Source organism: Myotis yumanensis, unplaced genomic scaffold (assembly GCF_028538775.1).
Source record: "Myotis yumanensis isolate MYYU_CA2020_CCGP unplaced genomic scaffold, mMyoYum1.0.hap1 SCAF_1, whole genome shotgun sequence".
Lineage (NCBI taxonomy): Eukaryota > Metazoa > Chordata > Mammalia > Chiroptera > Vespertilionidae > Myotis > Myotis yumanensis.
In genome coordinates this window covers 97,150,365-97,178,185 of record NW_027223752.1, presented here as the reverse complement: position 1 = coordinate 97,178,185, position 27,821 = coordinate 97,150,365, and the positions used below count along the sequence as shown (strand labels likewise).

Sequence of the window (27,821 nt, the reverse complement as noted above, 5' to 3'; positions counted from 1 at the left end):
CCAGCTTTAGCTCTCAGGCTTGGCTCCAGCTCTGAGGCCTCAGCTGCTGAAAGCAGGTATCTGGTTTGTTTGGGTTCTATAATGGAAACACTGTTTTAACTCCAGCTCTGAGATCCCGGCTGGCTGAAAGCAGGTTTCTGGGGTTTTGTTTAGCTTCTATATTTGTAACAATGTTTCAAACTGCAAGCTAAGAGGCCGGCAGCGGCAGGCGGGGAACGTTGGCTTCTTCCGTCACTGGAGCAAGCAAGCCTCATGTTCGCTTCAAGCTGCCTGGCTGTCGGGCCCCATCTTGGCTGGCAGTTAATTTGCATATCGCCCTGATTAGCCAATGGGAAGGGTAGCGGAGGTACGGCTAATTACCATGTTTCTCTTTTATTAGATAGAATTTATATGTATTTAATATTTCCTTATACAACAAAAGGAACCAAAATGTTATACATGGGAGTTCTTACTTCAGATCTATAAAGATAGGCCCTTTCTTTTTGGACACCAAGAGAAAAGAGGGCATTTTATTTATTAATTTGTAAAAATATTTAACTAAATAATAACTCAGTTTTTCTTCCCTATTTATTCTCTTGTGGTGCGGGTGAGGGCTGATAAGGGAATCAAATATGTTTCATAAAGGAGTCACTTTTCCATCTCATATGCATATCTAATAATTACATTTAATCTCAATTAGCCTGGAGAAAGCCATTTTTCTATACCTATCTAGTTATCAGCACTAGCATGTAATGAGCATCTAGTCTGTTTCTACTAAGTAAATAATTATTTTTTTTTTACTTTTATTTTTTTAACAGTGTTACATTTTTTATTCACCAATAAAAATCCATTTCTAGGTGTTTCTCTTGGTACACTTCATATGTTTTATTAATAAGCAAAGGCCTGCCGAAACCGGTTTGGCTCAGTGGATAGAGCGTCGGCCTGCGGACTGAAAGGTCCCGGGTTCGATTCCGGTCAAGGGCATGTACCTGGGTTGCGGGCACATCCCCAGTGGGGAGTGTGCAGGAGGCAGCTGATCGATGTTTCTCTCTCATCGATGTTTCTAGCTCTCTATCTCTCTCCCTTCCTCTCTGTCAAAAATCAATAAAATATATTAAAAAAAAAAAATAAGCAAAGGCCTATATAAGGTGCCTTCACCTAGTCCTCAGATTCAGACCTATCTTCATCTTGACTAATCTGGAAGTAACGAAGTTCATATGTTTCCTTGTCAGATGCAAGCACATGAAGCCAATCACAAAGACTATTCTTCTTGAGGTACTTCTTGGTAAGGTATTTCAAATATCTTTTAGAGAATTGTTTCTCAGAAACAACTGTGATTTTATTCTTGAAGCGTTCAATGTGAACAACATTCCCAAGATTTCCAGTTTTCCCATTGACTTTAACCTTCTCCCGTAGAAACTGTTCCTATTTTAAAACAGAAAAAAAATGCAAAACTAGGGGAGAAAACCCTAGATATTCACTAGGGAAGGTACCGAAATTTGCAGAATCAAAAATGCCATCTTCTACTGGATGGGTAAGGTCCAAACCAAACTTCCAGGTTGTCCTCTTAGGCTTCTTGACTTTCGGCGCCATCTTGCCGGCAGTCCGTGGGATCAGAGAGTAAATAATTATTAAACTTTAACATGGAAAAGGACCTTGAAAATCACCTATCAACACTTCAAAGCAGGTGACCACTAAAAATCAAGTCCAGGGGAAGTGACAGTGTCAAAGCCAGAGACACCCAGCTCCCCGCATCAACACGGAAAAAATGATGCAGGTGCCACAATAGAAACAGCAATTTGATGTTTCTGAAGATGAGTATATCACAGTGTCCTGTAGATTGAACCTCTTGTTAAATGGTCACATGGCAGTTAGCAATGAAAAATGTATCATGTCAGGATACATGTTCATCAATACATAAAAGTCTTAGGTATCAGTTACCACAAATACAAAAATATATTAAATTGGTTTTTCTAAAATAAGATGTGTTTGTATAAATAATGTGATCACTGACAGGTGCGTCCTCTCATCAGCGCCCATCCTTCAGTCGGGACTGTGAGCTGAGCTTGCAGTCTGGGCCACAGACGGATGCCACCACATTTTCTAAATTAATCACATACGTGCCCAGATGTGCCCTACTGAGTTGTACAAATAAATCATAAATACCTCCCCACACTAAAGAATGTGGCTTGCAGAGTCAAAGTTTCAAAAATATTTTATGCAAACATAATAGTAAAATCAATGTTCTGAGGTAAAAAAAAAAAAAAAAGTGGCTAGGATATGTAACTCTGAGTAATCATGCTCTCCTTCTGTGACTTTTTTTTCATATGACGATGGCTTTCATAAAGGGATCTAAAAATTAACTGTGGCACAACACTCTTTGTGACCAAATTGGGCAACAAGTAGATATTCAGCCTAAGGAATGTTGTCTCCTAGCAACCACAGGAGTGAGAACCAGACTTATACAAAGGCATACTTCAAAAGTCTGCCACTCCCTGAGTTCAAAGATCAAAGCCCTAAATTTCAAATTTTATTCCTTTTTAAAATTGTTTTCCAATTGGGAAAATTTTTACTTTCCCCACTATAAGATACCAGTAATGAATCTCCAATACTGAGAAACTGTGCTGCTGTGATATAAGTATGTTATAGATAGACTACCTTGAAAAGCAAAATATTTTTCCTGAAATAGATATAATGAATCACTAAATATTTCTTATTGTTAAATTCAGTAAAACTGTTAAAACTCAAAACACATGAAATTGGGGCTGTCAGTTATTAGGGCTTTACCAGTTATTTAAATTCTACTTTTATTAAGGGACAATAGAGATTCTAATCAACTGATATAAGTTGGTTATTTGGAATTGCAAAGCAGTATCAGCTTAAGAAGGCTCCGACGTGTAGTATATCCAGTGATTACAATTCATGAAAGAGATTGGGAACAGACACAGAGAAATTTATTGACTCAGTTGCTAAACACAGGAATGAGTTTGGGAGAAGTTTTGGAGTCTGTTTTTAATTTAAGAGAATGCAATGACATTTTTGGTCTGTACTCACCCACCAAAACAACACATCAGTCATCATTATTCCATCTCTTTTCAAGAATGACAATTACTTAAAGAGATGGATTGTACAAAGGTTGCTAGATTACAATAGAAAATAGTGTGACTATGTTTTGCTGTTTATATAAAATAAAGGTCCCAATTTAGGCCTTTAAACCCAAAGACATCTTCACAAGTTTCAGTCATTACATTATTATGTTCATAAAATAAAAAATCTAACTTTCATAGGGAAATGTAGCTGTGCTGTGTTCTAAAAAGGAAAAAAGGAAATATTTATTCCTAAATAATTCAAAATTGGATTTTTATACAGCCTAGTCTGTATTGTTTATGAACTCTCCTAATTTCCCCTCCAAGTAATTGCTGTTATTTCTGTCTTAAAAAATAATATTGTAAACTACTACTTAACCAAATATATTTTATCTCACATTAAAATCTCCACATGCAGAATCTCTATACTTTTAAACACAAAATGACCAGAAACTAATTTTAGATGTTAAATGTATATGTAGAAATATAAAACTTATAATTAGTAAAAATCTATGTAATGCTATCTCAGAACAAATTATAAAGTGATCTTCTGTATTTTAGCGTATGTAACTGTTCTCTTCTCCCCTACTATAACTTGAGTTACTCTTACAGTAATCTCAGAAGCAGGTAATAATGTTTTAAGTAATATATTTTTGTAGATTTTATTGTATTTTGTAGATGTTCACGGGTATTATTTTAATTAGTTATAGATTTAGAAATATGTTTTCTAAATGCAAAATTTTTTGAAAATATTTAATTTTTTGAGATCACCCTCTCTTGTAGGAAACAGGCTTTTAAAAGTTTAGTTTCATTTTAGGAACAAAAATAATCACTTAATTTTATTCTTAGACATTTCAAGCTGTGCGTGATTTTATTCTGTGTATCACCCAGGTCTTTTTTGCCAGTAAATGGGCTTGAATCAGTGGGTATCCAATGCCAGGATGCACGTATTTGCTTGCAGACTTGGTTAAAACACCTTATTAGAAGGTAGGAGGGTGCTGATGACACACCTACGTGTGCTTGCCACCTCTATGCAGGGATTCTTTGCCTCTCCCCATTTTTGTCTCTGTCACTTCCACATTTTCCTCTTTCTATTCTTCTATTATAATCATTAGATGGCCCCACTTGCTTTCACTGCAACCTAAATTGCATACCTGTGGTAGCACAAGGCGGTAGCTTGACAAAGGTTCACATCAGTCTTGCTCAGCAATGCAGCTTGTTTAAAATCCTGAAACAGTTTTATATTTTTGTTAGTTTTGCAACATTATCCTTTGCGCTTCCTTAAACTTTATTCTAGCTGTGTTCTACCATGAATATACTTATCACAGCATTAACAAAGACATCTTCAAACTTTTTTTCCCTTTTAGTATCACAACTAGTGAGGACGAATGGAGCAGAGGAAACCCATAACTGAAAACTCCCTCAGAATATTGTGCTGCTGGTCTGCACTTTCCCGGTGGTTTTGCCCTGATGTGTGTAATGACACCTCATTTACTTTCTTTTTATTGTATTTTTTCCCCTCAGTTTACACCACCAGAGACTTGCTCATCTAGATAGAAATGGAGATTCTCCTATAGAGAAACTTGGACTTTACAGGGCAAACACACACCCAGACCCAGAAAAGGACATGCCTTGGGCCTTTTTTGTGGATTAGCTAAGGCTGCTCCTACCTTTGGAATTCACACTTCTGGGAGAATTCTAGAAGCCTCCTGAGAAGGAGCAATGAAAAACCCCAAGATTTTGAGTTCGGAAGTTAGCTGGAATGGCCCTGGGAAAGGTTGTTTTAAGAGAATTAAAAGTCTGCGGGAGAGCCTGCCTCTGCGGCCCTGAACACTGTCCTCCATTAGGCTCCAGGGACAGTGTCCAAAGTGCATCAGCTTTTCAAAGACCTACAAAAATATTCGAGGACTGAGGCAAAATAAGAACAGCACTAAATTGAAACTAATACAATATTTAGATGAATATCTACATATAAAATATCATGGAAACTGCAATGATTCTGCTTTTCCCAAAGGACTGCTTCCCCAGGCACCTTCACTGGCAGTTTTGGTTGTAACCTCAGGTGGCCAGGCTAGAACAGGAGAGTGCTGTCACCTCCTCCGGACTGTCCAAGGGACCCCCTCCAGCCCCGTCCTGGAGGCTGGCACCCACTCTCCAGCCTCAGAGGGCCGGTGTCTGAGTTCTGGTGTCCACCCTGGAGGACGGAGAGGAGCTAACCGTAACAGACAGCCTCCCTGTCCCTCTCCCTCCTCATTTTCCCTCCCCCTCCTCCCCCTTCCACAAACCTTCCCTGGCTGTAGCAGAGGGAGGAAGCTGGCTAACTTTTCTGCAAATATTGGGAAGGCAGAGGGAGTAGTAGGGTCAAGCAGGGTCACTGGAATCCTAATGGAGGAGGAAGGTTTCAGTCAGAGACCAATCTGTAGATATGGAATCACATTTAGATTCCTGAAGTATATTTTGATATGAAAAGGAACTATTATTGGAAGAAAATAAGAAATCTATTGTCTAATCAAATGTAATATAATCAAATATGCTACCAGATAAATCCCCCGAATACTGTTTTATTTACTGATTTTATCCTCACCTGAGGGCATGCTTAGAGAGAGGAAGAGAGAGAGAAAGAGAGAGAGAGAGAAGTTCCTTTCGGAACATGCCCCAACCAGGGATCAAACCCATAACCCAGGCATGTGCCCTGACCAGAAATGGAACCAGCAACCTTTCGGTGCACAGGAAAATGCTCAACCAACTGAGCCAACCTGGCCAGACTAAGAGGACTGTTTTAAAGTGGAGGCAAACTTAGTGAAATTGAGATTTATTACAAACTTTCCTATTTATTTATTTTGGAAGTTGTGAGGAGTGATCAAGAACTTAAAAGACTGAGAATACCAAGTTCGGTTTTATAATCAGATAAAACTTACAAAAGTCAACCTGACTCTATATGTATAATTATCAGCAATAAACATGTGATGACTATTCTCATTACTTAGAATAAAGCTAACTAATTTTTATGATTTTTTCCTTCAGTATTAATTTTTTTCTAATATGAAGATCATAAATAACAAACCACACATAGCCACTCATACACAAAGCAAATTCCTTATTTGTAAGGACCTTCACCCACACTGTCTTTGTGTCAGAAGACAGACTCTTGACCTTGTTCCTTTTGCTCTCCTCTGGAAACTTGCTCTATCATATTCCTGCCTTCTGTATTTTTAATTCTTGTTTCATGCCCTGACCTAACATGCCTTCCACTCAACCTCCCCTGCTACAAACTACACATGGCCCAGTCTTTCTAGTTTCTGTCACCACCAATCTCCTTGAAAGCATAGCTAACACTCATGGTCTCCACACCCCCCAATTCCATCAGCTTCCTAGTATTTGTGTCATTTAATGAAGGCCAATTTTATTTCATCATTTGTAAATTGCATCGAAAGACATTTTTTATTTATTGCTTTTATTCTTATCAAAGTAGCCCATGTACCAAGTGTATGGTGTCTAATCCAACTAGAAAACTGACGGTGCTTGCAGCAATCACCTGCTCCACCTCTCCTTGCGCCTGAAGCCCACTCCCCAAACACAATTGTTTTTACATCTTGCTGCTATTTACCTTCAAATTTCAAAATAACATGAGAATTGTCATGTTTAACTTCCCACACAGGGTAGAATTTAGCTATCTTACCCCAGCACTCCGCACATCTCCTTTTCTCCCACCATCCCTAAAAAAATAGTCTCTATTTTACCTCTTAAGTGTAGGATCCTTGGCTGCCCATTCATATTCAAGTTAGAGGCATTAGAATACAGAATGGTAGTTTTAGGGGCCTGAACATCTCTTTTCTACTATCTTCAACCTTGTGGAATTATATCTTTTTTATTCCTTTACTGTCTTCCTAGTAGGTTTTCAAGAGGACAAAGAGATAAACACATGTTCTCAATCCAACCCACTTAACCATTAACTTCCTAAACAATGCCAGTCCAAATGTTGCACTCTACTTCCTGACCAAGGGTTCCTAGGAAGGCCATACAAGGATCAGTTACCTAGTACGTTGTCAGCACTCATCCCACTTGACCTCTCTGTTAATCAATCATTCTCACTAAAAAAATGTCCCTGGGTAAGTGTTAAGACTGCTGTCTCCTATTTCTTCATCTAGCCCTTCTATTATTCAGTCTTATATTTATTCATTGGTTCTTTCTCATTTTTCTAATTTAATTTTTCAAATAATTTTTTATTTACATAAAGGAGACTTTTATTTTTTTGCTTTTAATTTGTGTTTGCAGGGCATATTTTTTCCAGCCTTTTACTTTTCCTATCTATATCAATATATTTAAAGTGTGACTTTTGTAGCCAGAGACTTTAAAAAAAAAGTTCTGATCTGATATTTTTATTACCTAAATTGGTCTATTTTTTACCATCCTACTAAATGTCACTCCTAATATGGTTGGATTTAGGTCTACCATCTTATTATTTGTTTTCTTCTGTTTTCCTCTGTTTCCTGTTTGTTTTCCCTGTCCAGGTTTACTTTAATTTTCTAATATTCTATTTTAATTAATCTACATTTTTGTTTTGTTTGTTTGACTGAGGAGGTCACATTTGAGCAGAAACCTGAAATAAAAGACGGGCATGAGTCACACACAGATTAGTAGGGAGAGCGTTCCATGTACAGAGAAGAGCTTGTGTGAGGACCCTGGGGCAGGAAGGGAGCCTGGCATTTCCAAGGAAGAGCAAAATGCCAAAGTGGAGGAGTCTGAGTGCAGAAAAGAACAATGTTTGACGATGAAGTCAGATCAATGAGTGATAGATCATGACGGGTCTTCGTAGGCCACAGTCAACAGTGCAAATTTTATTCTAAGTGTGATGGGAAGCCACTGGAGGGTTCTGAGCAGAAGGAATAACATGGTCTGCTTTACCAGTATGTTCTTAAGAGGTCTGTCTGCTGCTGTTTGAAGAACAGCATGTAGAGACAGGGACAAGAGCAGCGGCAGAGAGGTCAGTTGAGAAGCTCCTGATGTAGTCCCGTGGAAAGATGCTTGAGGGTGGAATTAGGAAGATAACAGTGACAAAAAATGAGAAATGACTGAATTCAAAATATGCTTTGATGGCAGAGTCTACTGAACTGTTGGATATAGAGTATGAGGAAAGAGAGGGGTCAAGAATGATTTTGGATAGACCATGAGCTCCTCAAGGACAGGAAATCTGCCTTATTTATCTCCACATCTTCAATACATAGGATTTGGAATCAGGGGAGACCTGAGATCAAATCATGCCCTAGCACTTCCTGGATAAAGGACTATTTAACCTCTTTTGAATATCAGTTTCCTCATCTATAAGTTACAATTATAAATTGTGCAGCACTGTTGAGAACCTGGTATGTTGATGTTAAATACCAAATAAATGTGTGCCTTATAGATAACACAGGCCCTGCACTTAATTATCCAACAGCTGAGGTCTGTGGCTCCCAACCCTCATTTTCCTCACTTCTCTACTCCCAACACTGTTCCCTAGAGTTCCATAGCTTTCTTGCCTACTTCAAACAAAGAAATTCCTTAGCTCCCTCTCTGAGGAAATTCCAAATGGTATTACCTAAACCTAAAAGAGTTCAACTCTTGGAATTACATTTCATCATAGTGTAAATTGCCTATAATCTGGTTTCTCAGACACTTCTTAACACATTGCGGACCAGTAGCTTTATTGCTAGTTTTACCCAGTGGCCAGGTAAGTTTCTATTGAACGAGTACAGAAAAGTTTTACATAAGTGTTAAAGGCACGTTTTAAAATTAAATACCCATTGCATTTTGAAGTTATTTATTACATGTTTTTACAAGCCAATATCTTTTTAAAGTATGATACTTTGTAAAACACTGTGTAATATGAAGCGAGAATTCTCATGATCCATCCGCAAAAATAATAAGTAGTTCTGCGGGGCAGAACCTCAAAATCTGACTCCAAAGGTAGAAAAATAATACAAGTCACTTTTGGAGATGAAAAGAATCAGGAAACATTCCATTACATAATGTTCTGTTGTGGTTCCTCAGAAACAAAGAAGAAGCAAAACTACCATATTTAACTGCAAACTTTTATTTGTCTTGTGTCTCTTAATCTTAACTCCAAAGTTAATTTAAAAAAACAATACAAATAAGATAAAAATGAGAATGGTAAGTTTTGTTTAATTGTTCTACAAAGAAATGCATTTTTTAACCAAAGAAACCACGTTTCTTTGTGACATAATGGAGATGCTATCTTCTACTACAATCCCGAGTGCCTGTTCCCATTATTCTCAGCAGCCTATTTTGAGCAGGTATTTTCTACTCTCTACAAAACAAATGGATTTAGTTTGATATATTTTCAATGGAGAAAGAGGAAAATTATAAATGAGAGCATCAAACAGCAGAGTAAATAATACATAAATCATTTTATTTGCTAAATAATTGAATTTTGTATATAGTCAAGATAGGAAGTGATAGCCTTGAACTTTCATCAAATTAGAAACTTTTTAAAAAACATATTGGAAAGGACACATATGTAATACCCTTTGTAATGCTTTAAGCAATAAAACAAAACAAAACAAAAACACACACACACACACACACAAAAACAACATATTGGCTATTTGCCTGTAATCAAAACAAAGTAAAAATACACGTATTTTACAAAAATTCTATTAGTCAGTCAAAGTATTTCAATATGATTATTGCTAAAGTTTAGTTATTGCTCATTAATATTGCCATTTTGTAGTAAGAAAAACTTGTTCACTATTTTCAGAAGTGAGCATGAAAAATCAAATGGGTTCAGGTTTACCTCTAATGCGAAACAGTGATGCCCTTGTCCTAAATAGATGAGTCCACGATTAACTAACGTATTGAATGCCACAGTTTTTCCAGCATCAAGAAGAAGCACGATTCCATAGTCCATTAATGCCTAAAAATGAAAGAATCACTTACAACCTAGATTCAGCTCTTTAGAGCCTTGCTACATTGGCCAAGGAAAAAATGTGTTAATGCCCAAAGTAGGAACCCATAGTTAGTATTTAATTTGACTTACAATTCATGGCCCTAAATAATCATTTGTTGAATGTAAAGGGCCCCCTTAACTAAATACTTGACTGCTGCTGCATTTTAATATGTGGGGCCGACTGTGGCTCACTTCACGTGTTCTTGTGAAGCATCCTAAGCATTTCCATTGTGTGTAGATGGAAGAGGCATACCACACGCCTCCCCCATGCTGCAGTTCCCCACAGGACCGCCCACATTAAAGCAGAGCACTTGTTATCTTTGGGAATGTAAGTTCTTTTTAGTATTTGATTGTTTTTCTCACGGCAACCTAAGCTTTATGGAGGCAAAGCTTATTCTTATTTTTCACCATTACAAAGTCAGTAACTAGCACTGTGCCTGCACAGAGTAGGCAATCAATAAATGTTTGTTGAGAGAATAAATTATGAATCAATGAAAATGGGTCTTAATATAACAAAGAAGCCTGTTGGAAAATTACTTCAAAATATTATGATAGATATATTGGGGTTTTTTAAAGACATTAAGTTTAGAATTAACTCAGAGAATCTTTATTACTTTTAGCTTTTTATTTCATTCATTGAATAAACAATTTTTTACTGGTCATTGTTCTGTACCAGATAACAGGACCATCCCAAATTTGAGTTGGAGCTGAATCTCTTACCTCATTTTTCTACAGAACATTTTGTCCAAAAGAGCCATATAATTTCATCAGAAAAGGGCCAGATCTTACATGCCTATAGCACGTGCTAACTGGAAATGCAAATACATAGTATTTTGCTGTTTGCTCAGTGGTGCTCTAGTATTTCATGATTAGGCACTCAAGTGTCTAAAAGAATTGTACAGTTCTGTACATTGTGGCATAATTAATAACAAACATTGCCAGGGCTGTAAAAATAATTCATAATACTTATCAAAACAAAACTAAAATGTTAGCACTTTTGCTTTCATAAAATCACAGAACATAAAACCTTTAAGATACCACAAGATCCACTAGACAGCTGAATATGTGACACAAGAGGAAACAAAAGCTATAAAATTAGTTTCATGAAGGATAAGGAGCAGTATTTGTAACACACCTCTGCTATTATTGCTAGCTTTTTAGTCTCAGGTAAGTTACTTAACACTAGCTTCAGTTTCCTCATCTGCAAAATTGGGATATTAATAATTCGTCATACTGTTGCACAAAGTAATTTTGATGATATATTGATAAAACATTTAGCCCAGGGCCTCCCACACAATTAGCTCTAAGTAAGTGGTAACTGTTACTACTTTTATTAAGGTGATAGGAACCAGAATTCACCTGTTCTTAATTTTTATGAAACCGTATCTTGGGAGAATGTCTAAGTGCATTTTCTGCAGAAAGTACTTGGGTTTTCTCAGTGTAGCCTTGGCAGTGATGCTGAGAAATGGGTGGAGGTAGACATGTAGGGAGGAGGTAGACAAAAAGGGAGGTGGCCACACTGTTACATGACATCCGTTCCAGGCGCTGGAGGTCAAATGTTTTTACAAAGCCACCTACAGACTGTTAACCAGAAGCAAACAAACCTGTGAACAGCTAGCTGCACAGGGCTCTACTCCCTGTGTGACTTAGATGTGTTTCTAACCGCTCCCGACTTCCATTTCCTCATCTGTACAATGAGTGTTTGGATGAAATGGGTTGGGTACATGGCAGCTCCAAAATAGCCAATATGATTTATTCTAGTAGTTAGGTCCCTATTTCGGTAGTTTTTCATTTTCCTTGTTCAGAGTGTGGGGCTCTGTTACTTATCGGAGATGATAAAAATGGGAGTTCCCTGCCCCCACCCAGCCCATTGTTTGTGGCTTCAGAGTTACCCAGAAAAGGCAGTGGGGGTGGGGAGGGAGTCATCAAAGACACCTGCTCTGCAGGTTACTCTGATAAATGAGCCCTTAATTAGTCCTAGGATCTTAACAACTCCTTTGTTAAAAATTATTCATTTGCCAATGGTTCTGGAGGAAACCTGATCCTCTGGTTACCAGGAATTCTATATCCTTTGAGTAACAATGTTTCTCAATGTCCCTTCCATAGCAAATAAATTTCAAAATCTCTAAATGTTTTAAACAGATTTGACTGCCCACGATTCCAGGAGACTGGGGAGCATGTGACGTGGTCTGCTAAAGGAATGCCTCATTGACTGTGGGCCTGGATAGAAATAAGGAGGGGGACAAGAGGACAACAGAGAAAGAGAAACAAGGGGAGGGGACATCGCACTAGGAAGACCACAGACCAGCTGCTCCCCAGTGAAGAATCTTGACTGGAAAAAGACCAAGCAGACAAAGAAAGGAGAAAGAGGAGAAAGATAGAAACTCTAAAAAATGGCTTGCACAGGTAGCTCTACGGGACAAATAGAGAAAAAGGATTGCTGCAGCCATCAGCTAGGCCTCCAAAGAGCACAAGCAGTACTTGTCACTGGTCACTGGTCCCATCACTGGAAACCACTCAAAACTGCTGCATCTGTGGTCTTGAGGAGGAAACTGGTCTTGCAGAACTTGTTATCTAAATGCAGAGGCCATGGAACTGTGAACAATGCACTGCCATGGGGGCAGGGGGGTGGGTTGTTATGCTGGTGCCAGGATGGACCATTGGATGTGGCCTGACACCTGGGGGCCTTCCTACAGGGCCACGAAGGGGGCAGGGGGCATATCAGCAACACAAAGACCCCAGCGGAATATATATAGAAAGGCTCTCTGCATGTTTCTTCACTCTGATTTGGAAATTATTCCCGGAGTCCACTAGTGTTAATAAATGGGGTCCCTCCTGTTCTCTAGGAAGTGTGCTTGGTATTTCTTTGGTTCTCTGCAACAGTCTGAACACTGTGCAAAAAATACCAGCAAATTCTGAAGCAACAATATTGCTAACAATCACTGCTTAAAAGTACTGCAAATGGGAGAAACCAAGATGGCGGCATAGGTAAACACCAGAAATTGCTGCCTGCCACAACAAATTAAAAAATACAACTAAAAGACAAAACGGATATCATCCAGAACCACAGGAAGGCTTGCTGAGTGGAAATTCTACAACTAGAAGAAAAGAGAAAAGCACACTAAGACTCAGAGGAGGTGCGGAAGTACAGAGGTACGGAGGCGCACGCAGCAAGGGCTGTCAACTGAGGACGCGGCTGTCTTTTTGAATCGAGAGGGAGTCACAAGCCCCCGACTGCTCTGAACTCCAGTTCCAGATGAGTCTCTGGGGACCTAGACTCATACAGGGAGAAACTGGACTGTCTGGCAGCAGGCAGAACTCAGAACTCGAGGGCAGCCTTCTCTCAGAGGTGCTTGCAGCGATTACCGGGACACTGAGATGTGGGGCCCCTTGGGGCAGGGCTGAGGATCAGCCATAGCTGCTTGCTCCACCCTGTTGATTCCCTGAGACCCCACCCCACCCAAGCTTCGGCAGAGGCTCTTGCATATGAATGCCCTGGCCCTTTGCAATCTGAAAATTACCTAACAAACTGCAGCTGGGCCAGACAGACCCAGAACTTCCAAGAGAAGGCCCAAAGCCCCACAGCAGCTTGCATTGCTTCACAGCCAGGCCTCATTTGGGCACCTCCAAACCCCAAACAAGGAAGGGGAATCTTCAGATGTCTCCATAGCTCCTGCTGGGTAGCCTCAGGCAGAGGCTAAATTAGCACATCTTTAGATCCAAGAGCCAGTGGTCCCAGTGGTCAGAGTGGGACCATCCAATTACAACTCCTCAGATCCATAAGGGACACACTCAGGGGGCAGACTCAGTGAGCCCCAAAGCCCCACTGAAGCAAGTCTTGCCTCATAAGGGTGTCTTCAGCACAGAAGTTCTCCCACCGTAGACACAGCTGATTCTCACAGCCAACTGGCCTGGAGGTCAATTCCTCCCAGTGATACCTACAACAATCAAGGCTTAATTACAATAAGACTGTGCACAAAGCCCACAAAGGGGTGCACCAAGAGTGTCCACATCAGGTAATTGGGGAGGGTGAGCAACTGGGCCCTATAGGACACCTAGCACACAAAGCCACTCTACCAACACAGGGAAGCATAAAAAATGCGGAGACAAAGAAACAGGTCACAAATGACAGAAATGGAGGAAAGCAAACAACTGGATATAGAGTTCAAAACCACACTTTTAAGGTTTCTCAAGAACTTTCTAGAAACCGCCGATAAATTTAGTAAGACCCTCAAAAAATCTGGTGAGACCGCTGATAAATGTAGTGAGACCCTCAAGAAATCTAGTGAGACCCTCAAGGTTATGAAAAAGAACCAACTAGAAATTAAGCATACACTGACTGAAATAAAGGATATTATGCAGACTCCCAACAGCAGACTAGAGGATCACAAGAATCAAGTCAAAGATTTGAAATACGAAGAAGCAAAAAACACCCAACTGGAAAAGCAAAATGAAAAAAGAATCCAAAAATATGAAGATAGTGTAAGGAGCCTCTGGGACAGCTTCAAGCATACCAACATCCGAATTATAGGGGTGCCAGAAGAAGAGAGAGAGCAAGATATTGAAAACCTATTTGAAGAAATAATGACAGAAAACTTCCCCTACCTGGTGAAAGAAATAGACTTCCAAGTCCAGGAAGCGCAGAGAACCCCAAACAAAAGGAATTCAAAGAGGAGCACACCAAGACACATCATAATTAAAATGCCAAGAGCAAAAGACAAGGAGAGAATCTTAAAAGCAGCAAGAGAAAGACAGTCAGTTACCTACAACAGAGTACCCATATGAATGTCAGCTGATTTCTCAACAGAAACTTTGCAGGCCAGAAGGGAGTGGCAAGAAATATTCTAAGTGATGAATGCCAAGAACCTACAACAAAGATTACTTTATTCGAAAAACCAAGATGGCGGCATAGGTAAACACCGGAGATTGCTGCCTCACACAACCACTTCAAAAATACAACTAAAAGACGGAATGGACATCATCCAGAACCACAGGAAGGCTGGCTGAGTGGAAATTCGACAACTAGAAGGAAAGAGAAAAGCATACGGAGACTCAGAGGAGGCGCAGTATGGAAGTAAATTATTAAGGTGCAGAGTGCATGCGGAGCGGGCTGGCGGTTAAGGGCACGGTTGTCGGTTTCAATTGGGAGGGAGTCTCAGGCTCTGAGGTCCAGTTCCGGGCGAGTCTCTAGGGACCCAGACTCATATGGGAGAAGTGGGACTGTCTGCAATCGGTCAGAACCCTAGGGCAGCTTTCTCTCGGAGGGGCTTGCAGCGATTACCGGGACACTGAGAAGCAGAGCCTCTGAGGGCAAGACTGAGAGCAGCCATAACTGCTAGCCCCGCCCTGTTGATCCTGTGGGACCTGCCCCGCCCAAGCCCTGAAGGGAGGCTTTTGCTGGATAGCTGCAGGCAAAGGCTAGATTAGCACCTCCCTAGAGATCCAGGAGCCAGGAAGCCCAGAGGTCAGAGTGGGACCATCCAGTTTGTAGCTCTGTGGAACCATAAAAGACACACTCAGGGGGCAGACTCAGTGAGCACCAAAGCCCCACTGAAGCAAGTCTTGCCCCAGAGGGGTGTCTCCAGCACAAGAATTCTCCCACTGCAGACACAGCTGATTCTCACAGCCAATTGGCCTGGAGGTCAATTCCTCCCAGTGATAACTACAACAATCAAGGCTTAATTACAATAAGACTGTGCACAAAGCCCACAAGGGGGTGCACCAAGAGTGTCTACCTCAGGTCATTGGGACACTCAGCACAGAAAGGCACTCTATCAACACAGCGAAGTATAAAAAATGCCAAGACAAAGAAACAGGACACAACCGACAGAAATGGAGGAAAGCAAACTGCTGGATATAGAGTTCAAAACCACACTTTTAAGGTCTTTAAATAACTGTCTAGAAGCCACCGATAAATTTAATAAGGCCCTTGAAAAGACTGGTGAGACCACCGATAAATGTAGTGAGATCTTCAAGAAGACTGGTGAGACTGCTGATAAATGTAGTGAGATCTTCAAGAAATCTAGTGAAACGCTTGATGTTGTGATAAAGAACCAACTAGAAATTAAGCATACACTGACTGAAATAAAGAATATTATGCAGACTCCCAACAGCAGACTAGAGGATCACAAGAATCAAGTCAAAGATTTGAAATACGAAGAAGCAAAAAACACCCAACTGGAAAAGCAAAATGAAAAAAGAATCCAAAAATACGAAGATAGTGTAAGGAGCCTCTGGGACAACTTCAAGCGTACCAACATCCAAATTATGGGGGTGCCAGAAGAAGAGAGAGAGCAAGATATTGAAAACCTATTTGAAGAAATAACGACAGAAAACTTCCCCTACCTGGTGAAAGAAATAGACTTCCAAGTCCAGGAAGCGCAGAGAACCCGAACAAAAGGAATTCAAAGAGGACCACACCAAGACACATCATAATTGAAATGCCAAGAGCAAAAGACAAAGAGAGAATCATAAAAGCAGCAAGAGAAAGAAAATCAGTTACCTACAAGGGAGTACCCATATGAATGTCAGCTGATTTCTCAACAGAAACCATGCAGGCCAGAAGGGAGTGGCAAGAAATATTCAAAGTGATGAATACCAAGAACCTACAACCAAGACTACTTTATCCAGCAAAGCTATCATTCAGAAGTGAAGGCCAGATAAAGAGCTTCACAGATGAGAAAAAGCTAAAGGAGTTCATCACCACCAAACCAGTATTATATGAAATGCTGAAAGGTATCCTTTAAGAAGAGGAAGAAGAAGAAAAAGGTAAAGATACAAATTATGAAAAACAAATACACATCTATCAACAAGTTTATCTAAAAATCAAGTGAATAAATAATCTGATGAACAGTATGAACTGGTGATTGTAATAGAATCAGGGACATAGAAAGGGAATGGACTGACTATTCTTGGAGGGGGAAAAGGGTGTGGGGGGTGCGGGAAGAGATTGGACAATAATCGTTCACCTATGGATGAGGACAATGGGTGGGGAGTGAGGGCGGAGGGTGGGGTGGGAACTTGGTGGAGGGGAGTTATGGTGGGAAAAAAGAGGAACCAATGTAATAATCTGAACAATAAATATTTAATTTAAAAAAAAGATTACTTTATCCAGCAAAGCTATCATTCAGAATTAAAGTCAGATAAAGAGCTTCACAGATAAGGAAAAGCTAAAGGAGTTCATCACCACCAAATCAGTATTATATGAAATGCTGAAAGGTATCCTTTAAGAAGAGGAAGAAGAAGAAAAAGGTAAAGATACAAATTATGAACAACAAATACACATCTATCAACAAGTGAATCTAAAAATCAAGTGAACAAATAATCTGATGAACAGAATAAACTGGTGATTTTAATAGAATCAGGGGCATAGAAAGGGAGTGGACTGACTATTCTCGGGGGGAAAGGGGTGTGGGGGATTCGGGAAGAGACTGGACAAAAATCATGCACCTATGGATGAGGACAGTGGCGGGGTGGGTAAGGGCGGAGGGTAAGGTGGGAACCGGGTGGAGGGGAGCTATGGGGGGGAAAAAGAGGAAAAACTGTAATAATCTGAACAATAAAGATTTAATTCTTAAAAAACGTACTGCAAATGGTCTATCAGTAGAAACATTTACCCTAATGAGAATTATGTAATGCATTTTAATTTTTATATGTCTTTAAATGCTTATGTAAGCATTATAAAATCAATTTTTCATGTGATATTGTTGAGAATGTATAAGACAATTTTGTGAGCACTAATAAAAATAATAATGTCCTTTGAAATGGTTCTTTGGGTTCTCAAGTTGTGTGTGTGTGTGGGGGGCGGTGTGTGTGCATATTTCCACAAGAATTATTTTTCAAAATTACAAGAGAGATAATAAAAAATATTTTACACGTGCTTTACATATGTTTACAAATGCTTTAACATTTTGTGGACTAAAATGGTCATCTTACCATCTGAAGTTCACCTATCTTGGTGTAACACACTGCTCTGTTATAAAATGCTACATAACTGTTTTTGTCCATGTTGATAGCGGTAGTTAAATCTGTAATCGCTAGCTTATAAGTCTACAAAGGAAAAAATAATTAGGTGAGAAGGGTTAGTCATAATGGACTGACATTTAATTGTAAAAGAAATTATTGATTCTATCAGAGTTTTTGGAACACTCTGTGCAGCATCTGTGATATTAAGACAATCAAGCTCATCTTTCACCAAGTTAATTAAGAAAATCTCTTGGTAGGAATTATTATTATAGTTTCTGTTTCTTGCAAATAAAATGAAATATATAAAAAATTTTAATTTAGATGATTATCTTATTGCCAATGTTGAGAAAATTACACTTCTTATTGGTAAAAGAAAAGCAAGCCATGTTCCTCTAGCAAACATTCACCAGAGCTTGCTTGCTTCTATCATTCATACTGTCAGATCCCATAACCGTCATGTTTTCTACCTACAGTCTCTTTTGCTTCCTCTTTGATGCTTCTCTGATACCTTGTGTCATCCATTTCTATAGATAGTAATTTTCATGGAATTAATACAAAATACAAGGTCTTAGCTTTGCTTTAGCAGCGGTTCTCAACCTGTGGGTCGTGACCCCTTTGGAGGCCGAACGATCCTTTCATAGGGGTTGCCTCAGACCATCCTGCATATCAGATATTTACATTACAATTCATAACAGTAGCAACATTACAGTTATGAAGTAGCAACAAAAATAATTTTATGGTTGGGTCACAACATGAGGAACTGTATTTAAAGGGCCAGAAGGTTGAGAACCACTGCTTTAAGGTATTATTTGCAAAATATTTCATATGAAATAGCTACAAAAAAGTTCAGAACAGAAAAGTAGGAAAAATAAAGTATTCCATGAAGTATCAGATATCAGTGCAGCTACTCACACCTTTTGATCTACTAACTTCTCTTTAGGAATCAACTATATATTCAAGCAATGACTGTGTTCTCAGTGTGTATACTAGTAACTGTATTGTGTAAAATAGTGAAAAAATTAAAAACTCAAATTTCCAACAATCAAGTGGTAAAAAATAAACTATGATAGAATATTATTCAGTCATTAAAAATGGTATCTTTAAAGGTTAAGTGTGAGAAGAAGGGCACAACACAAATTAAATAAGTAGCATAATCCCACTTTGGAAAATATATACCATATATTATTAGAAAAAAAAAAGACAATGCAACTGCTGCAGTTTGGTTTCCTGTTACAAACAGGAAAGCTGTCCGAGGTTCCCATCCCACCGCACTTCTGACTTACTCCCCCCCTCACTGTAGCCCCTTCTCACCCCACAACAAAGTTACCACAGAAGGTCCCCTTTGTATAAAATATTTATTTTGAAGCTCTATTTCAATAGTATTTATTTTAGAAAGTCTACTATTGTAAGAGTTTTTCTGTTTGTGAAGAAAAAACAAATTAAAACTGAATGTACTGATTTAGAAAATATATATAAATATATATTGTTAAATATAAAAAAAAGACAATGCAAATACAACAAATGCTCTCAGAAATTTTCAGTCGATGGTGAGATAATAGGTGACTTTAGTCTTCTTTATTCCCTCTTTGTATTTTCCAAATTCTTTACAATGAATAATATATTACTTTCTAAATAATGTGCCACTTAAAATGTAAATGTCCAAAATAAAACAAACCCACTATTTTGTAAGCCTTTTGATGTACCCTGAAAGTGTAAGGTGTTCTATGCAGCTCTGCCCTTAACACTATGGCGATTCTTCTCTCACAGATTAAAGGAGGAAGTGCGTCCCTACTGGCATCCAGGCATCACTCACTCTAAATTTTCTGTAAACAAGACAGGAAATCACCGACCCTGTTGTGGTATTTCAGAACGCCTCTGTAGATGTAAGCCCGCACACTCTGAGGGTAAATGTTGATGGCCTCGTTACAATTCAAGATTGCTTTGGAGTATCTGCCTTTCAAACCATAGAAGGCCACTCGGTTTAAATATGCCTTTTCAGAGAAAGAGAAGAGGAAAACAGGAATATGTGTTATAGTCAAAGCATTAATTATACCAAAAGATATGATAGTTTGGACAAATCTATGCCACCCAAAGATGTCATAAAATGTAGTATTTTTTCCAAACATACAGAATAACTGAAATAGTACAATGAACATCCATACATCTGCCACCTAGATTAGGTAATTATTAATATATTTGCAATATTTGTTGTATCTACTTTTCCCTGAACTGTAAAAAAATATGTTGTAGACATTATAACAATTCACTTCAGGTCTCCAGTATGCATCTCCTATGAAGAAGACATTCTTTTTGTACAATCACACTACCATAATATATCTAAGAACATAGTATTTCCCTAAAAACATCTAATATTTGATCCATATTTAAAATTTATAGACTTTTAAAAATCAGGATTCAATAAAACTTCACCTATTGAATTTGTGTTATCTCTTTAGTCTCTTAAAAGTAAGAAATAAATGTGACAGCAAAACAAGAAGTAAATACAATTAATAACATAGTATATAAAAATATAAAAATATAAACAGATACATTAAAATATTAACAATATGTATATACATCACAATTTATAAAACACATATATAATATTCCTGTTGGAGATAATATTTTTAGTTCAAAGAGAAATACAGATATATGCATTATTAAAACAATTATATGAAAAGTAGGTATAAGTAATCAATTGTTGCTAACTAATAACAATGACATATGAAGGATTTAATAGTTTTAGCAAATCTATAACATAATCTCTAAATCACCAGAAGTGTTCATTTAAATACCTCATAATGTTTTGGATTGAGGGTAATTGCACGATTAAAATCCAGAATTGAGCTATCCTTGTGGAGTTTTACTTTACAAAGCCCTCGTTGATGGAAGCCTTCTGCAAAATTGGGATTTATTTTCACAGCTTTGGTAAAAGACTCAAAAGCCTAGAAGAGTATATTGTTACAAAGCAAATGGTTTAATGAGCAGAATTTATTAATTTATAATGCTAATAAATTACAGTATATAGCTGTTGTTGAAAGTTTTCCATCTTTTCTGGTCATTTTAAATACATTTTCCACAGTGAAACTTGTGGAGCAAACAAAAGTAATATGCATTAACAAGTCAGGTTTAGTATTATAACTTACTAGCCCCTTATTCCCAGATTAATGTCTGTACAGTCCAAGTTGTTAGATTTCAGTAATTTTGCGTGTAATTTTAATCATTATTCTTCATATTGTGTTCCTTCAAAGAAGTCACAACCAGCACATTTGTCTTCCAGGGGGCCCAAACATTTCATAGCAGATGCATAGCTATGAAATTTCAGAATGATAGAACCCCAAAATTTTCCCCAACATTGTAGAGCAAAGTTAGTTTTAATGCTGGTTGAACAAAAGGGTTAAAAACATAGAAAAGATTTGTAATCAATCTTATACTTATTAGAATTTCTTAATGGAACAACTAATCAAGTGCAACTCTGTTTTGAGGTTTGAGATGCAAGTTTTAGACACCGTCCACTCCTCTGAATATAAGGATAGGAATGGTGTGTGTGTATAAAGATACAGTTGTGAAATATTCAACATTAGCCATTAGAAAATAACAATAATTTTACATATTGGACAATTTTGAAATAGAGGCTTCTGTAAAATAGCCAAATATTGAATAAGTATGTAAATATTGACTCAACTGGTTTTCAAGGATAATCTGGCTATTCAAATAACCAGTTTCAATCTTTGAATTTTTAGTCGTCATTAAGAGAAATCAGTGTGCTAATCATTTTCCACTTATTCTACATTAGAATGAATCACCCAGTTTAAAGTACTTAAATTTAATAGGTAAATTTATATTAATGTAATGAAATTATTTTGCTATAATATTTTCTTACAGTTAGGTTGTTTTGGTGAAAAACATACATTAGTCTTTACAATACTATTGACAAGTAAGCATCAAATAAAACATGTTGGGTAAATAAAACAATGCAGTAGTATTGTAGGATACATATTGTCTGTAACAAGCCACATCTTATAAGAAGCATTGGTCTACTGTATTGGTCACTTCCTGTAGAAGTAACCTTCTGAAATAGAACTAAATGCAAGCATTTCCTAAAATCACAAGTAACCTAAGTTGCTAAATATACAAAATACCATTTGGAAGTTGCCTTCATCCATGTAACAAAGACCCAAGTTATACAGACAGTCCACTGTCGCCTCTAAGGCATGGGGTCCTCTCTCAGAATGAGAACAGACATCCAACGCCTTTTTAAACAGCCTCACAGCCTCCTACAGGGTAAAGAGAGAGGGGTCTGAGAACGTTTCTTTCTGCTGTTTACTTAACATGACAACCTTAAACGTTAAAAGGCACACAGCCCTACTCACGCACAGATCTTGTCCATACACAGTGAGAAGACAATGCATTGCCTATCTGATCGCAGCACATCCCACGAGGCCTATCCTAGAGCCAGTGCTTAAGCAGGCGATACATGAGGACTTTTGGAACTACACTTTCTAAATTCTAAAGATTATTTTCTTGTAGTCTTAAATTATATTTAAACTTGTAGACTAGTTTATGACCAATTTCCTATAATTTTTCTGAAAGGAATACTGGGCAGCTTTTAGGGAGTAGAAAATCTCCAATGATAATATCTGATGTGGTTTTACTCAGCCTTTGTTTTGTCCTGCTGTGCTGTTAATAGAGTTCCATTGACACCAGAAAATAAACTAACATCAAAAATCACCCATTTAAACTATTTAATCAAAATACTTGAAAGGCATTAATGAAAAAAATTCACATTTTCAGATAGAAATGCCTTTTCAAAATTAGCTAACTGAAGTACATCTTAGAAACCAAAAATCCTGTGACCCTTTAGCCCATTTTCTTAATTCTATTACATTGCAAAAGAAACAGTGAGATTTAACTTGGATATGCTAAGTGTCGATTTAAAAAATTTAGCATTTTCTCCACATGTTTATATCCCACTGCAGCATCCATCTTTCCATCCCCACTCTCAACATTTGACCTGGACATAAGAAAAATCATCACCTCAATTTCCCTCCTTTTAACTTTTCATGTATCTATTCCTTCCTCTGTTTCCATCTCTTTCTCTCCTGTCTTCGAATGGTTTCCTTTCTTCATCTTTTCAGAGCTAACTCAAGCTGTGCCCTACACCCCATTGCCTGACCTGAGTACAACCTGTAATGTCCTTCCTCTTTTGGATCTCTGCCCCTTCACTGACTCCATGAGTCCATAAAGTCTTTCCTCTCATTTAAATGTAAAAGAATACATCTTTACTTCCTCCTGCTTCCTCCTCTAGCTGATGTCCACCTCTCTCTCACTGCTCTGAAAAGTCTTTTCAATACCTCTTAGGGGCTTGCAGATAAGGCATATTTATTTACATTCTGAAAACAGCACTACAGCTGCTGTGTAGATGAACACTTGGAAGGGTGCAACACTGTTGTTATAATTCAAGCAAAATAACACCTAAAGCTGGGCATTGGGGGATAAATGGGGAAACTAGAAGGGAAGAAAGCATAGACGGTCCGCAGATGCGGCCCTGCAGCCAGAAGCTCAGGGGAGAAAGCTGGTGGTAGCAGGCACTTCCTTCAGCAGGAGGAACAGAGAGCTGCAGAAGGGCACCCCAGCAGGTGAACTTCAAACTTCAAGAGGCCAGAGACATTCAATGGAGCCAAGATAGTCTCTTCAATAAGTGGTGTTGGGAAAATTGGACAGATACATGCAAGAAAATGAAACTAGACCACCAACTTACACCATACACAAGAATAAACTCAAAATGGATAAAGGACTTAAATGTACGACAGGAAACCATAAAAATTCTAGAAGAATACAAAGGCAACAAAATCTCAGACATATGCCAAAGCAATTTCTTCACTGATACAGCTCCTAGGGTAGTTGAAACTAAAGAGAAAATGAACAAATGGGACTACATCAAAATAAAAAGCTTCTGCACAGCAAAAGAAACCATCAACAAAACAACAAGAAAGCCCACTTCATGGAAAAACATATTTGCCAACGTCATATCTGATAAGGGCCTAATCTCCAAAATTTATAGGGAACTCATACAACTTAACAAAAAGGAGATAAACAATCCAATCAAAAAATGGGCAAAGGAGCTAAATAGACACCTTTCAAAAGAGGACATTCAGAAAGCCAAGAGACATATGAAAACATGCTCAAAGTCACTAATCATTTGAGAGATGCAAATCAAAACAACAATGAGGTACCATCTCACACCTGTCAGAATGGCCATCATCAACAAATCAACCAACGACAAGTGCTGGAGAGGATGTGGAGAAAAAGGAACACTTGTGCATTGCTGGTGGGAATGCAGGCTGGTGCAGCCACTATGGAAGACAGTATGGAGTTTCCTCAAAAAGCTGGAAATGGAACTCCCATTTGACCCTGTGATCCCACTTCTAGGAATATATCCCAAGAAACCAGAAACACCAATCAGAAAGGATATATGCACCCAGATGTTCATAGCAGCACAATTCACCATAGCTAAGATCTGGAAACAGCCTAAGTGCCCATCAGTAGATGAATGGATTAGAAAACTGTGGTACATCTACACGATGGAATACTATGCTGCTGTAAAAAAGAAGGAACTCTTACCATTTGCAGCAGCATGGATGGAACTGGAGAGCATTATGCTAAGTGAAATAAGCCAGTCAATGAAGGAAAAATACCACATGATCTCACTCATTCATGGATAATAAAGACCATTACAAACTTTTGAACAATAATAGATACAGAGGCAGAGCTGCCTCAAACTGATTGTCAAACTGCAGTGGGAAGGCCAGAGAGGGTTGTGGGGCAGGAGGGAGGGGAGTAAGAGATCAACCGAAGGACTTGTATGCATGCAAATAAGCATAACTAATGGACATAAGACACTGGGGGGTAAGGGAGGGCAGGGAACTGTCAAGGGCAGGGGGGCAGGGAATGGACACATATGTAATACCCTTTGTAATACTTTTAGCTAAAAAAATTTTTTTTAAAAAAAAAATTAAGAACTTTGAGCGAGAAGGCATGATGAAAAAAGTAAATAAATAAATAAATAAATAAATAAATAAGACAGCCACAAATTGCAAGAAGATATGTATGAAACATATAGCCAACCAAGAATTAATAAAAGAATTTAGTTTTAAAATGCCTAAAATTGATAAGAAAAAGATAAAAATTGTGTATAGGAAATTGATAGACTAGGAAATATGAGTGCCTAATGAACATATATAAAGAAGTTAAATCTGTTCTCAAACTAAGGAATGTGAATTAAGACCACAAGGAGTGGTCTTTCTCCTCCAAACTGACAAAAATAAAACATGACAACACCAATTATTGTAGAAGATACAGATTAGCAGGACGTTCATACTGCAGGTGGGAGAATAAATTGATACAATCCTATGGAACGATGTATCATTAGCTTGAAAGTTAGGCATTCACATTCTCTACACACCAACAACTCCACTCCTGGGAAATCCTGGGAAACTATTCCACGTGTTAACAGAAGACAGGAAAAAGAATATTTTTAGTAACCCTACTTTTTTATTGTTGTTGTTAATCCTCACCAAGGATATTTTTCTATTGATTTTTAGAGAGAGTGGAAGGGAGGAGGAGAGACAGAAACATTCATATGAGAGACACAGCTATTGGTTGCCTCCTGCAGGTGCCTCAACCAGGGCCCTATAAGAGCCAGGAACCACAGATGTGTGCCCTTGACTGGAATCAAACCAGGGACCTTTCAGTCCTCGGGCCTGTGCTCTATCCACTGAGCCAAACCGGTTAGGGCAGCCCTACTCTTAAGAGGGGGAAAAATAATAAAAAGAAACAACCTAAATGTTAATTAACAAAAATCAATAAATAAATGATATAATTTAGTTTTATAAAAAGATATGCAAGCAGTCATTCTAAGCAAAATATTAAAATTCCATTAATAGACTTAGTAAGCTTACTCAAGACTTTGTACCTTGGTTCTCTTGGCCTTCATTTGGGTTTTTGCTAATAGAATAATTATGCTGATCTCAGGCTTATTCAAAGTGGCCCCATCCAACACCTGAATGGCCTTGTCATGGTTTTCACAAAATGAATAAATGAGTGCTTGCTGTATAGGACTCATTTCAGTGAGACCTAAAATAAAAGGAAAGCTTATCAATACCTTTGCCAAGTATCTAGGATTTAGAATACATGTAATATTTTAATCAATGATCTATATTTTAATGTGAGTTAACAAATCAATATGATACTAAAATCTATTTACTATCAACAAACAATAAGACATTCCAACACACACACACACACACACACAAAAATAAAAGTGTAAGCCTGGTATTTCCTATAATAACCTCTCTCACAAAATTCACTGTTTTGAAGCATTTTACTAATTGATTATGTACAAATGAAATGGAACTTTTAAAGATTCAAAAATCTAACTTCGATTTTCAAGTGAACCCTTCAAGCTATCTATGCATAGCTTTTGCAAATACCATAAAAATTTTAAAGAACCATTTAAAACTTTTATGTTAAGGCAATTATAATTTTGCATTAATTATATTTACCTTTGTTCATTTCTGCTACTTGGTAAATAGTGAACTTTGCAAGATCATAACATTTCATCCTAAGAAGATATTGTCCTCTGGAAGAAATAATGCCTTTTTAATTCTAAGCAGTTAAAAAGAATTTTTCCACAACAAAGTTTCTTAAAACGAGTTACTTGTAATTATATTAATTATAATACATTTATGTATACTTAAATATGTATGATAAAAACATTGTGAAAATTATAAACATTTTATGTTGTCTAAATGAACCAATTAGTTTGGAGATGTGATGAGAAAGCTATTTAGGAAATATGAAGCTGAAAGAAGAAAAGCCTCAAATCTTTTTGCAATTACTGTATTTAAAATGTTATACTCTGTTGCTAAAAAATTAATTAAAAAAATAAACACAGTTCAAGGTACAGAAAAGTGGAAAAGTATTACATAAATTGTTAAAATGTGGTTCAAGGGTTTAAAAAGAAAGCAAGCCCTTATCAGAAAGCATTATTCTAGTCCATTTTCTGTATCTATATGTCCATTTCCTGAGTTAGAGACAATAACATTTTGGGGGGGTGATAACTCACAATGTTCAATGAGTCTCTTTATAGAAAACTCTATGACATTTGAAATACAATTCAATGTGTCACTTTTTTTCCCCCCACTGAATTAGCTGAGGTTCACATTTGGTACCTCTGTGGACACAATCAAATAATTGTTCAAAATATTATCCTACTTTCATGAGCCCTGTAATAATTACATAACAAGTAATGTGGAGAGGCCTAACATAATTTAAAACATGAAACAGTTGTGTTTTGATGTAAGGATAGAGCAAAGGGAAAGATCTGGTTATCTTATATTATAAATTAGTTCAAGCGTAACAAAACCAATAACTATATCTGACTTGGTAGTTGGGTCTTGGCCACCGTGGAAAGATTAAATGTAAAAGGACACTGGTAGGATCAAGAGAGGACTTGAAGAATTTGATTTCTATGCCAATACCTTATGATATATAACTCGATTTGATCTGGCTGAAGGTGGATAGCACGAGTTATCTCTCTTACTGCCTTTTGCAATTTATTCACCTGTTGATTAATAAACAGAAACTTAGCTCATAATAACACTCCTTTCTGGTGTTTCTCCCCTGCCATTCTTCAATACAGAAATTTTGCAGAAACATTTCCTAATACATGTTTTTCTTAAGAATTATCATAGCAGCCGAAACCGGTTTGTCTCAGTGGATAGAGCGTCTGCCTGCGGACTCAAGGGTCCCAGGTTCGGTTCCGGTCAGGGGCATGTGTCTGG

General features: G+C 37.8%; 2 protein-coding genes and 1 pseudogene across 2 annotated transcripts in view; all 3 read right to left on the bottom strand.

Moving 5' to 3' along the window:
* Positions 1 to 26,601, bottom strand: part of LOC139019147 (tetratricopeptide repeat protein 6-like) — a 43,063-nt gene extending 16,462 nt beyond the window's left edge. The window contains exons 1-8 of the mRNA XM_070428298.1: positions 26,541 to 26,601; positions 25,952 to 26,112; positions 22,119 to 22,253; positions 20,772 to 20,921; positions 19,827 to 19,967; positions 17,947 to 18,060; positions 9,859 to 9,978; positions 4,220 to 4,293 (exon numbers count right to left, since the gene is read on the bottom strand). Of these exons, the coding sequence (XP_070284399.1) occupies positions 4,220 to 4,293; positions 9,859 to 9,978; positions 17,947 to 18,060; positions 19,827 to 19,967; positions 20,772 to 20,921; positions 22,119 to 22,253; positions 25,952 to 26,112; positions 26,541 to 26,598 (953 nt within the window). The 5' untranslated portion in view covers positions 26,599 to 26,601. The remainder of the gene's footprint in view (positions 1 to 4,219; positions 4,294 to 9,858; positions 9,979 to 17,946; positions 18,061 to 19,826; positions 19,968 to 20,771; positions 20,922 to 22,118; positions 22,254 to 25,951; positions 26,113 to 26,540) is intronic.
* Positions 1,138 to 1,583, bottom strand: LOC139004344 (ribosomal protein eL22-like pseudogene; annotated as a pseudogene).
* A 979-nt stretch (positions 26,602 to 27,580) lies between the features above and the next one.
* LOC139009894 (uncharacterized) overlaps positions 27,581 to 27,821 on the bottom strand; it is a 231,950-nt gene continuing 231,709 nt past the window's right edge. Inside the window, exon 20 of the mRNA XM_070414044.1 lies at positions 27,581 to 27,601. The gene's annotated coding sequence lies outside the window, so the exon portion shown is untranslated. The remainder of the gene's footprint in view (positions 27,602 to 27,821) is intronic.